Here is a 13618-nt window from a genome sequence, read left to right as displayed (position 1 = left end):
AATTATACCAAGGTACAAAGTATGGCTGGTACATAACTACAGTTCTATACATATGTCTAAGGGCCTATCTACCTAATACAAGAGTGTATAGTATGGGTTAAGAATGGGTTCTTACAATCATTGGAGGAATTTCTATGGTCTAGACATTCTTTGATATATTTTCCTATGTTAGTTCACATCTTGAGGCTACAAAGGTAATGGTAAAGCAGTCATCCTCCATTGAGGCTACATGTATTTGATGGTACAAATTCGTGTAATTTGTGGTTGACCAAGTGCCTGCAGACCCTGTCCAGGAGCAGGCTGGTGCCAGACAGGTCAGGTTGTGGTTGCCTTTCCTGATGCCTCACATCTGGCTTCTGTCATGTGCAGGAGGTCCTTAGACAGGGAGGTCTTTTCCAGACTGGAGGGGGAACCCCCAGGGGCAGGAAAGGAGGTCAGGAGGGCATTGTCCCCATCTGGGGTCACAGGAATCTAGTTCCTTGGAAGGAGATAAGGCAAGACTTCTTGTCTGCATGGCATACAAGAACACAGGAAGAAGAACAATTTTCAATTTTTCTAGTGAAAAATGAAGCAAAAAAAAAGGTCTGAAAGGGTAAACTTGAGTCTGTCTACATCCAACCCTTCAACCTGTGTTTTTCCTCAGTTTCCATGATGTTCTTCCAACCCTGAATGCTTCTTTCATAAAGATTCTTCGAACCGTGAAAATAGATAGTTAAAACTTAATGGCATAACATGCTTTTTCAAAATGGGTAATTTATGTTACAGAGATTATAGGTTCTCCCATCACATCCCCAGCAGATAGACCAGGTCGGGTGGAGGCACCAGCATACCTGCCATGACAGCACAACAGAACGGGTGACCTAACCTTTTTTCAAGGTCACCTGGAGAATGTTAGAGACTCCTGTCAAACACAAAGCCTTACCTGCTTTCCATGAGCAGTGCAGACATTGCAAGTTTGTGGGGGAAAATACAGAAAAACTGTTTGGTTCTTCCGCTTGCTGTGATTTCTGCATCTTGCTTCCGTCTGGTTAATAGATTTAGTCTCCATATCACAGTTTCTTTGTGTATATATTTCAACGTTACATTTTTGACTCAATCATATTCTTTTATTGCAAGCACCCCTCGTGCCATTCATGGTCGATTTGTTCTCTTTAGTGTCGTTTGAAACATGACACTGTTTCCTGTGGCATCAATGTCACCGCAGGAGTTGTTATGACTCATGACCCAAAAATAAATTCTACAAACTGATAATTCAAGGCTACTTCACTTTAATTATCTTTATGATTATCTTGCTTGTAAAATCTGATGATATGCATATGACGAACAGTGGCGGAACTCACCTTTTCTGGATTGTTGTTCTATTGTCTTCCCCTGGTTAACAACACTGAAAAGGTTTTTCACAAATACATAGGTGCATGACTAGTTGCCTTTATTCATACATTTAACTTTAACTCAAGTCTATATCAGAGTGTATAATCTTTTGTCATGGTTGTCTCCATTTCGCCTTGTCTCACTGTAAACAGAATACAAACTTATAGACAGCGCAAGAGAAATAAGATTCAATTGTACAATCAAATTATACAAAGTAAATGAGCAATAATACATGTAATAGTGAATCATCAATATGCTAAGTAGTGGGAAGACAAGCAAAACAAAATCATCAAAGCCAATTCATCTAACAAAATCTAAATACATGATTATACTTAACGCTATTCTTGTCACTCAAACTGTAGAGTAGAATTGTTTCAGCCAGGCAGGAACGCCGGTTCCAGTTTAGGCCACACCATTTTAATTTCTTGGTTAACGGAATTTTTAAAAGAATGCTAGATTGGAAAATCAACAGGAAAACAGAATCTCAGAGAGGAAAGTTTGTACTTTGGTGCACACAATTTCAGGGAGTGAACAGGGTCAGGTGCAAGTTTTCACCCCAGCCTTCTGTCTTCATGATTTTTTTTTGGCTATTAAAAGAAAAAATCTGTTAACCAAGAAATTAAATTGGTGCGGCCTTAGGCTGCTCTTCAGTTCAGCGCACTGTCACCACAGTAAGGCTGTACTGTAGGGGGAGGTACTATTTCGCAAAAGTGAAATACGCACCTGAAATACGCACCTAGAAATATGGGGACAGTCTATCTGAATATGAAAATGTCAAAATATGGTTATTTTTTCAATATTAGGTAACCCTCTGTATTCATACCCCCTGAAGTATGTACTAAACTAGTATAAAGGTATGCTAGCAAACATACGTAATGCCTTAAAGTATTAGTACTTTGAGGTCAGAAGCCATTACAGTGAATATCTGAATCCCAAATCTATTCTCCACACAGATATAGACTATTTCCAAATCACCCCCATTGCAAAAAATGTACTATTCCCATTACAACATGTACAAACTTCAAGGGGTATGTACATGGGGGTTAGAGTCCAATGACTGCCAAAATCTTGTGATTTCTGTGCTTAGATAGACTAGACCATCACCATATTTTGAAAAAGTTGGAATTAATACCCCCCTATAGCTGCAAGCTGGAAAATTCTGAGAAATAATTAATTGGATTAGTGTGGGCTAAGCCATCAGAATACAGTAAATCCTGCTGTGGACATCACAAGGTGCTCCACCTGGAACCTCCATGTTGACATTGACAGAGGTCACTCTCAAGGTTAAAGATTGTGATGCAAGAAGTCTCAGGTGACGTCTGCAGTCGAAGCCAAGACTTTACCCACTTGACCTTGATCGGGAACTTGCCGCTTTCACTTTTAGATTTGATTTGTCAGGTTTGTGCTTAAGGCGGTGACTCTCACTTGCACTTTCATTCCATGCACCTGTGCAAGGTAGAATGCTTCTGTGGTGTAGTGGTTAGCAATCCAGCTTCTAGATTGTAGTAATATTGGGGAGGCAATATTAAGTTATGTCCAAACCATAGCTTTTCTTGGGTGTTGTGTTGTACTATGTCACACAATGTGTTGTACTATGTCACACAAAGTGGTGTACTACGTCACACAAAGTGGTGTAATAGACACACACAGTGTTGTACTTTGTCACAGAAAGTGGTGTACTACGTCACACAAAGTGTTGTACTATGTCACACGAGGTGGTGTACTATGTTACACAAAGTGGTGTACTATGTCTTGTACTATGTCACATAAAATGGTGTACTACATCACACGAGGTGGTGTACTATGTTACACAAAGTGGTGTACTATGTCTTGTACTACGTCACATAAAATGGTGTACTACATCACACGAAGTGGTGTACTATGCCATCCATTGTTAGCCAGCCGCCAACAATGGTGGCAGGCCATCAATTCTCTTAATGTTGATGTTACCTCCACATAGTTTTAGTTAGTAAAAATATTATTCTTTGCATAGTTTCAAGCTAATGGCATAGTTTCACCTGGCTTGTTTTCTCCTGTCAAAGATTTGATTAAAATTGATTTTGAACATCCTGGTAAGCATCGATTCAGAGTGTTTGATGATGCTGCGTCCCTTATCAAACAACAGAAATAAAAACACCGGATACAATTAATATCAATATGTATGGAGGAATATAGGTGACTTTATTCATGCAAATCCATACCTAATTGTAAGTTAACTCGGATAGGATGTTAAATAGAGGTCCCGCGTTTGAGGAGAGCCACACCTTGAGCACGTTAAAGAACCCACCGCACTTATCGAAAAGAGTAGGGGTCCTTCCCGGTGTGAGTGGTTCAAAACCTACAGTCCTATGGCCACACATGGGGCAATGGTTGTATTGAGGTCACTTGAGTAAGCGCCGAATGGCAGCTGCTCAAGACCCTTGCTATCTAGCCCCGCCAATTGTGCACTTGTAATTCAGCCCCTGGCTGCAAAGAGAGAGTAGTCGGCCTACCCAATAAAACAATAAAAATAAAAAAACAGAAAAATACAACAAAACTGTCTAGTCTGCTAAAAGAATCTACCTTCATTATGATAGTTGAGGAAGTCTTTGATTTCGGCAGCAAGTGATTTACGGAACGGATGTGTGAAGGAATCATAAATAATTACAGCAGGTTTTTCACGGTGATGATAAGTTCACGGTATACAGAGGTGGCCGTGAAAACAGTGAACATAAAGTTACAGTGAAAGAAACAAGAATTACAGTATTTGCCTTCTTTATGTTGTTTTACATGTACCTTTCACAGCCCTTGTGAGTTAAGGATCTGTCACGCCCCCCTCCCCCCATACAAGATGATTACCAGGCACTATCTTTCGGGAATCACGATCAAATAACTGTCGCGCAAACATTTACGTTTTTTATGACTATAGGATGCATGCAACCATTCCAACTGACTAGGTTCATTCCAGGTTTTAACGTTCCATAGAATACTCCAGGAAGGTGATTCAAGGCTCTTAGGTGGGGTATTTATTGCAAAAATGACACGTTCCATAAAAACGTAAAATGTTTAAAGATTTTCCATTAGCATCAGTGGCCAGGGGTTGGCGATCGCGTTGGCTCGACGTGCGAGTTTCCCCGACTGTCATGCAAACCCGTTTTATCGTTTTCGGTGCAGACGTTTTAAAGCTGCAGAGGGCAATAAATTCAGCATCGTTCTACGTACAGCGGAATTAATAGGTCTAAAATTGATACCATTTCAAGGAGTAGTTTTCTCATTTCAAACTCTGACGTCTAAACACATACTTTTCCCGGGAAAAACTGGTGATATATGTAATCCGTCTGAACGCTGTAAATCAATGACATACTTATCTGCCTTTTCGGTGCTTTAATTCGAAGGCTGCTACAGGCACGCAGTTATGAAATTGCCGAGTAATTAGTGACTGTCTGAGGCTCAACATGACCTGAAGGGGCCCTACAGTTGCAGCGGGAAAATAATTACTTTAATCACACTCCCTGTCGAGAACCAAGCTCCTGTACGTCTATGCTGCTTCCCACCCCCTTCTGAACGCCGGTTACAATCCCATTCCCCCCTGTTCCGATACCCCTATGTACCAACACCCCCTAACCCTAACATAGGGGAGTCAAAACATAGGGGTATCAAAACATAGGGGTGTCGGAACATAGGGGTATCCCCTTAAATGCCAGCAATAGGGGTGGGACTGCAGCGAGTAGACATCATTTGCATTTTCTGCTCTGTTATAGTTGACGGAAACGGCTGTTCTTTTTTGGGGGGGGGCAGTCTTATGTCCTAATACTCCTATGTTTGGAGTAGAATTAGGGGTATTGGGACATAGGGGTATTGGGACATAGGGGTGTACTGGTTCGTTGTTACAAATGCATTGATGAGGGTGAGGCTGGGGTTCCCTTGCAAGCTTGCAGGGCTAGGGTGTGTGCGTCGCCTTTGTAATGTTTATGCCTCCTCCTTAAGCCCCCATATATCCCAATCAGTCGGGACACCTCCCTCTCACACAGGGCAACATGCAAATGTTCGCAGTTTCCACGCTGGCGCGGGGGAAGGCCACTTTCACCAACCAGCTTACCCCCTGTCATTCTACAGCCAACGAAACACGCTCAGGCCACACCAATTAGACGTGTTGCTTCTCAGATGTAGTAAATGACATTTGTTCAACAACATGACATGAGAGTTTGAGGGGAAACTCCGTACCCTGGAATATACACTAAATTACAATTTCAGGGAGTAAATATTAGAAAAAAATACCGAAAACCATGATTAGCCTCACTTGATTGTTATGTTAGCCTTTACTGTTAATATATAACATTATAGTAAGTAGAATTTTAAGGTTTGTTTTGTATTTCTATTTTGTAGTTTACTGTATGAAAGTTAATTAAGCTTCTCTTGTTCTATAATTACATTCAAGTTTTACGTGTTTACATGTCGACCACTTGCTGAAATTTTACTTCATAATGTTTGAGAACCACGACAGCCCACGAGTATGGCCTAAACAAATTTCTCTCCCCTCGGAGGCAGTTGTGTATCCCAGTGTGGAGGCATGCCTGAGCCAGCCAGACTGGCAGTTGTGTGTGTTGTCCCACAGCGTTTTAATCTACCCTGCCAGACGCATCAGAAATATTTGATTATCTTGGAAGGTAGCAGCATGTCGCATCAATCTCCTTCTTGACATGTTCATCGGCCTGTCAGCTTTAGCGAGGCGCGGAAAAATAAAGGACGGGGTGCGGCCATTCAATTTCCCACAGCCCCACGCTGTTACAATGTCGAGCGGAGGGTAAGGTAGAGCAGACCTTAGCAGGGCTTACTTTCCAAGGTGGTAATTATGAAGTGATCTTTCCCATTTCACATGTAAATCGTCCCCTTACTGCCTCTGTCAGCACAGAGCCTCTCACAAACGTGGCCGTGGCTGAGTCGACTTGATTAAGTCTCGTTTGACATGTAAATGAGGGAGCGGGGAGGCCTGGGGTCAAGTGCAGCCTCTGGGTTGAATGTTATCACAGTCTGCCCAGACGCTGGTTGGTGTGCGTGCGTACGGGGTGCTCCAGTATGCTGCATTCTCCCGTTGTCTGTCCCCCCAGTGTGCTGGCGCTGCGCAAGGAGAAGTCGAGGGATGCCGCGAGGAACCGACGGGGAAAGGAGAACTACGAGTTTTACGAGCTGGCCAAGATGCTGCCGTTGCCGGCGGCGATAACCAGCCAGCTGGACAAGGCCTCCATCATCCGACTCACCATCAGTTACCTGAAGATGAGGGACTTCTCCGGGCAGGGCGACCCCCCCTGGAACACCATCATGGACTGTCCCCCACCCAACAAATCTGTCAAAGGTAAGCACCATCGGACTTGTCCATGTACTGTTTTGGGGGGAGTTTTTTTTAAAAATGTGGTTGCTTTTTGTACAACCAATCTGTCAAAGGTAAGCACCACCGGACTTGTCCATGTACTGTTTTGGGGGGAGAGTGTTTTTTTAAAATGTGGGTGCTTTTTGTCCAACCAATCTGTAAAAGGCAGGCCAATTGATAATGATAAGTCGAGGTCACACCAGCTTTATATGTTGTTGGTGCTCACATTCTATATGATAAATTGCTGAACTGAAACAACAGAATGAAAACAGAGCTAGAGGAGAAAATTCTGATTTTATACTCACAGTTTCAGGACTGTGGTTTCAGCGAGTAGACATAGTATTCAGGGCTCCATTTGCATTCTTGGACCATTTCAACTTTAACCATATTCTTTTGGGTTAGGTGTTTTCGAAACATGGATGCCCTTTGTGCAATCAGAGAGGCATGTCACTCTGGTCTTTTATACGCACATGGCATTGGAGTCTGGATGATAAAAATGTCAGCTTGTATATGTATGTACGTAAGCAGACAGGTAATAAATACGTTAACTGCAAATACAAGTGAGGCTGGTGGGCTAATTGCAAGTAACAGTTGGCAATGACAGGTCGACGACAGTGTAGTACTGTGTTGTGAGAAACAAGTACAAATTTTCCTTTAACATCATGGTACATCTAGGTTTATCGGGTCTTGTTCCGTGCTTCTGTGAATAGATTGCTGCTTTTGCTTTCAGTTGTTGACTAAGCGTTTGGCTTTACCGCCTGGTGTTTGGGAGTTGTTTTTTAAACGTTGGCTTGTTAGGGTCCGGGTGCGTTCTGTGTAATCTGCCAGGCATCTCTGCTCTTTCACATGCTCCCGACACTGAACTCCGGATAATGAAATTGTCGGCTTGTACGCAGGGAGGCCCTTTATACGGCGGAGTCATATGACGGGAGTATAATGGGATCTGTAATGCTCAGATGCGAACCGTTATGTAATTATATCAATCTGTCCGGGACTATTTATTGTCAATTTGATGTTACAAGCCAGGGCTCGTACCTGCAGCAGGGACTGATCGTATCTCGGTGCTGCGTCGTAATTCTAGCAGACAATTACCCGGGTATCTTTTGTCCCGATCACGACGAGTAAAGGGGTCGGCACTCTGGCATTATTAAGCTGACTGCAGTAGCTCTGATCCAATTGGCGGGGCAGGATCCCTGCCTTAATTCTGCATCATTAGTCGGTCTCCCATAGTTTATTTCCTCAGCGCCTCTCCTAAACGCGTTGAGCAGTCGGGGCCGGTTGTGGTATGGGCCGGTGGAATGGGACGTCGCCTCGGATGTTATGGTAGCCCACACCAAAGGCTGGTGGTGAGCCTGTGTTTTGGGGGGAAGGCTTGTTCACACACTCTTCAAGGCTGAAGGAAATCCTCTCTCAAGCCGGCCAGGCCAACAAAATTTCCCGTTTCTTAGAGTTTTTATAATGGAAAAAGCAACCAAAATTCTATTAAATCTGTAGGCCTTTTTTGTTTTACAAAATGGAAAAAAAAAAAAAAATGAGGAAAGTCTTTCTCCAAGCTAGGCCAACTCTTCTCGTTTCTCGGTCATTTTGAATTGAAGTCTTGATACCTGTCATTTATCAAGATCTCTTACGATGAAATAGTATGTAATTTTTCATTTTTATCGTTCATCAACTAGATAGCTCCGAAGAGGTCTTTAACCCCTGAAACAACTGGCACTCATACACATAAAACCTGAAAATTTATTGGGAAACCTTTCCTGTTTTAATGACTATGTTCTTGCACAAAATATATCGATCGATTTTCGAAAAATGTGTGTAACTACGTGGACTCAAAACATAGCAGATCATTTATCTCTAATGCAGAGTCAGAAGTTGGCTGTCTGTCAAAACCACAGGCATGGTGTGAGATACCAGGAGCATAAAAACTAAATAAACAAAACGATAAGACAAGGAAATGGGTATCAGCATGACATGATCTATATGCAAGACTGCCGGTATGTGATATCTATCTGTACCATCTTAGCAGGCATGCTTTTGCTGTTTCAGGGCCATACAATTTTAGTTTCTTGGTTCTAGTCACTTAAATTTAAGTTAAAAGTTAAATTACGCTAGATTAGTCACATTAATTAGATTCACAGCTCCATATTTGGATGCACAAAAGTGCATAATGCACCCAATATTTTGAGCCCTGTAGCAGGTAGGCTTTGCTGTTTTGGCCATACCAAAAAAGGGTCTTAGAAAATTATCATCCTAGATTGGAAGATCAAAATGAAAACAGCATCTGACGGGGAAAGTCTGTACCTTGGCACACATAGTTTCAGGGATCGAGTTTTTACCCCAACTTTCTGTTTTCTTGATGTCTTCTTGTTTCAATTTTACATTTAAAATGACGAGGTGGCCTTTGCACTACCCTGCTGGTCAGGAAAACTGAATTGATATCGCGCATCGATTCCTGATCATCTTGGTCATGGTCATCAAAAATGTCTTAAAATTTTCATGTCTTAGGGACTGTTAATGCTCCAGAAGTATTGATTTATTGGCTATTGTTATATATTATTGATCTGTACATTAGAAGGCCGATACTCTGGCCGGCGGATCAGCGGAGTTGAAGGGGTCGTGAAGTTTAACAGCTTTATTGCAGGAAGCTGAGCTGAGTAGTTTTAGGGGTTCATGCTGACTTCCACAGACCACAAAAACTCTTCACATCACAGGGGATATACATTTTGTATGTTCCTTCAACATTCAAACTCTTTCTGAAATCGCATTTTGTGCTTATGACTACATCCAATGAAGTCATACATCTAGCATGTTTGAATTTTGATGGAAATGAAATACCTCCCCATTGTGACATATCATCAAAGCAGTTTTTGTAAGTGAGGTCTTATATTGAAGGTTTGATTCAGTAGAATGTAGTTTGCCTTTGTGAAGATGTGAACAAACAGATCTAATGTCATATATCAGCCTGGGTACCATTCTTCGTAGTAACCGCTGGCTTGATCTACTTTTTGCTTGCTAATCCGTGGTTAGCAAAAGAAAAGATTGAGCCAGAATTTGCTACGGAGGATGGTACCCAAGCTAGTCTTATATAGCCTCAGCACAGGAAATATTACTTACTGACATTTACATTTGAAAGAATGTTCAACTATCAATGCAAATTGCTAATTTCTCTTTAATATGATGTCCATATTCAATAGATCAGCAACTGAAAAGTAGTGTCAGATTCAGGGTGTTAAAATCAGTAACATGACAACCACTGTTGATCTGTCTAAAGTGAAAGGGAACCTAATATGTGTTATGTTGAAATTATACTGTCACAAAAGATAAGAATTCTTCCTTTCCTCCTACTGAACTTGAGGTGTAATGAGACAAAGCGCAGTGCTTTTTTCTAACTGATAATGGCTTGCCTTTATAGCCAAGCACACTGGGTCGCCCCAACTGTTCTCGATATGTGTGTTGGGTTCTTGTACATGCATAGGTTAACTGTGTAACCAACATTCTACATTCAGGTATTGCTTAGTTCTGTGGAGTGGGCTGCTAGAATGAGACGTTTTTGCATTGAATGATTTTCCACTGCTTGCAAATGTAAGTTGGTAAAGATTCTAAAGCTACAAATGGTCCAAAAAGAGTTTCAGTCTCCAGCATTGCTGCCATGTGGAAGTATTTCCGTCTTGTGCCAACGTTAGTTTAACGAATGATACAGGATGGCCCCGAGGCTCCCAACGATTGGATTTTTAAAAGGATACTTGGCATCCCAGTTAAGCCCTGGCATCTTTCTCTTAGGCCACACCAATTTAATTTCTTGGTTAACGGATTTTTATTTTCAAAAAAAAAATCCGTTTCAAAAAAAAAAATCATGAAAACAGAAGGTTAATTAAATTTAAAAAAAAAAAAATACAAATCTGTTAAACAAGAAATTAAATTGGTGTGGCCTTATCCCCAGGTTCAAGTTCATTCTAGTTCACATCGTTTTCAATCGCTCAGAAAACTCTGAATGCAAATCCGCCTACGTATGCCTGCGTGACATAAACAGACGGAACATATTCTTATTTACATGCGTTGGAAAATACACAGAGCGGTGTTTGCCGTAGTATGACACGGAACCACAAAGCCGTGACCCCGAACTGTGCCGGCGGCTGCCATTGGCTGAGAGCCACCTTGTCATGCTTACATCTGCCCCGGGTGTGTGCATTGGGCCGACCTCAAGCCATTTATAAGTCTATCTGTCAAAAACAATTGGTCCTACCACGGGAAAATAAACAACGTCCTTGCATTATTTTTACCGGCAAAAATCGATTTTTAAAATACAGTGTAGTCAAGATTTAGTATAAGCTTTATGAAATTTTTTAAAGGTAAAGAAAATGATATTTACACACATGTAGTGGAATTTGCCATCAGTCTGTCTGTCTCGGCTGGTGGTATTATACCACACACACTGCCAGTTGCCCTGTTTACATGCCAATAATTGATATCTTACAGCATCTGACATGAGGTACATAAATCTGCACCCTAATGAGGTTTATGGTCTTTTGGGGTGCAGTTTTCAGGCAGAATAACTCCATACATTAGGGGACAATCCACAAAGCATGCAGGAGGGGTACATATATATCAGCATGAGGACAACACTTAATGTAAAATTTAGTAATAATTTAGTAATAAATAATTATCTATTTGCAAATACATGACCCATGACTAATCGCAATTACATGTACATGTAGTGTGGAGTAATGATAATAAGTACAGTGATATCAATACTTAGACCAAAAGCTACTTTAATATGTCCGGTTTGACTTCTTCATGTAATTTTTGTTTTTTTGCCTTCCCTTTGGAGCAGGAACTACATTTTGCATTTTTCTTTGTTAACTTTTTGGTCCGTTCTTTTGCATATAGTTTTCAAAGAATCTATACACTACAACCTTCCTCGATACGTCCTGGACTGTCCCTAGCATTAGGGTAAGTTTGGATTGTGCTTTCTGTTAAGACCTAAATACATTGTCCTAGATTTGTTCCTTAGTTAATTTGCAGGTACATTCTATTATTCATTAGCCTCTTGGATCTTGCAAGATATTCTGAAGGCTTCAAGAATTACACTCAACATCCCAGACATAAATTTGCAAATAACTACAGACAAATTTCAGTCTGGGGGAAAATTTAGAGCCTTTAGGAGACGACGATGACGTAATTTACCCTAATTTGATTTTCCATAATGAGGACATGATGCACATAATGTTTATTGATGGAAGTGGCACTGATAAGAATATCCTGTATGTAAACATGTTATACAAAAGAGAATTGTAATAAAAACATGTTGAAACCTGAAGAAAGAATCTATATGACGTAGCAATGAAGAAATATTTGGGAAAACATAGAATTTTTGAAATTCTTCCTTTGTAACATTAATTTTCTTTTTGATCTATACATATTGAAAAGAATTCTTTGGTTCTATATAGGTTACAGATATGTCAATCCAAATTTCTGTTCTCGACTGCATTTTTGTCTGACAAATTTGAATAACCACAATGTTGTGCCTAAGTAAAAACCCACTGTTCAGGGATAAGACAAATCCAGACAGGCATTACTATCTTGCCAGTGAGAGGAGATGCACCTTGGGTAATTATACCAGGGATGATATGGCCCCAGTAGAGATCGGATTTCGTGATGTAAGGATGAGATCCCATCAAGGCTGTAAAAGCTTCTCTGTCCTTGGTCACAGCGTTTTGGGCTGACAGAAAAAATTGGGTCAAATCAATCCTCGCCATTCAGGGCAACCTTTTTACCTCCATTAAAAATGGAGGTATTGTTTTTTGGTGTGTCCCGTGTCTCTGTGTGTCTGTGGCCGTGTGTCTGTCTGTCTGTGTGGATGTCCGTCTGTGCGTTTCGTGTTTCAGGATATTTGTTTCTTCTGAATTCAGCGTAAAGCATTGTCAGGACCCCCCATACAGACCCTCATATATTGGTTATAGTCTTGACATGGGTACTATTTTGGCCTGCTACTCTGGGACAGCTCATATATTAGCATTGGACACAAGGTCAGAGTGACCTGCTTTTTTTGTAAAAGATTATCAGTCCAGGATTATGAACCATATAAGATACCAGGATGTACCATAACTAGGGGTGGATACCGGTTCAGCTTGATAAGGTCCAAGTCAAAGTTTAGGTCCAGAGATTCAGGTTGTCCAGTGATCCTGTCCAGTTGATGTTTTGTTTTATCAGACAAATAATGCTGCATAGAGAATTAATACTGACACACACAACTATAAAAGTTTCTTGGGGAGAAGACTTTCAAGATTAACCAGTGTTTGATATTTGAATGTTGCACTTGTTTTAAATGCCTTTTTTGTCACAGGGGAGACTCAAAACACTTTTTATCAAACAAAATAGAAAAATATATTTGTACTTTGTTCAGGTTTTTTTTGGACTCAGGTTTTTGGCTTTAGGTTTTTTGGACTCGGTTCTAGGATGTTATAAAGGTCCAAATCAGGTCCAGCGAACCGGTATCCACCCCTAACCATAACACATCTATATATGGCTGGGTACATTATGGACATGGGTACAGTTTGGCCTGTTACACTGGGACAGCTCATATCTAGCATTAAATTCAAGGTCAGAGTGACCTGCCCTTTTGTAAATTCTCCTAGACATGAACCTGTGAAATGTATTGTGACAGGAAGTACAATACAATTATGTAATTGCCTGAAAAAAGGACATAACAAGAACTTTGAAAGCTATCAGATACATTCATGCATGATATGGTCATCTCATATGGTATTATGACAGACATACCAACGCATCATTTTAAATGAAAGCATAATGGAAAACCCTTCTCTCTCTTATGGTACGTGTATAATCAAAACAGATGAAAACAATCTTCAGGGATACATTACATTCAAAAATAGGACTTCTTGA

At 40.9% G+C, this 13618-nt stretch overlaps 1 protein-coding gene across 1 annotated transcript in view; it reads left to right on the top strand.

Annotated features, from left to right (window-relative positions):
• LOC136434020 (neuronal PAS domain-containing protein 3-like) overlaps positions 1 to 13618 on the top strand; it is a 149938-nt gene that overhangs the window by 37546 nt on the left and 98774 nt on the right. Inside the window, exon 2 of the mRNA XM_066426672.1 lies at positions 6459 to 6703. Within this exon, the coding sequence (XP_066282769.1) occupies positions 6459 to 6703 (245 nt within the window). The remainder of the gene's footprint in view (positions 1 to 6458; positions 6704 to 13618) is intronic.

Source organism: Branchiostoma lanceolatum, chromosome 4, assembly GCF_035083965.1.
Source record: "Branchiostoma lanceolatum isolate klBraLanc5 chromosome 4, klBraLanc5.hap2, whole genome shotgun sequence".
Classification (NCBI taxonomy): Eukaryota; Metazoa; Chordata; class Leptocardii; order Amphioxiformes; family Branchiostomatidae; genus Branchiostoma; species Branchiostoma lanceolatum.
Note: the sequence above shows the minus strand (reverse complement) of the source record. Positions and strands in the feature narration are given on the sequence as shown.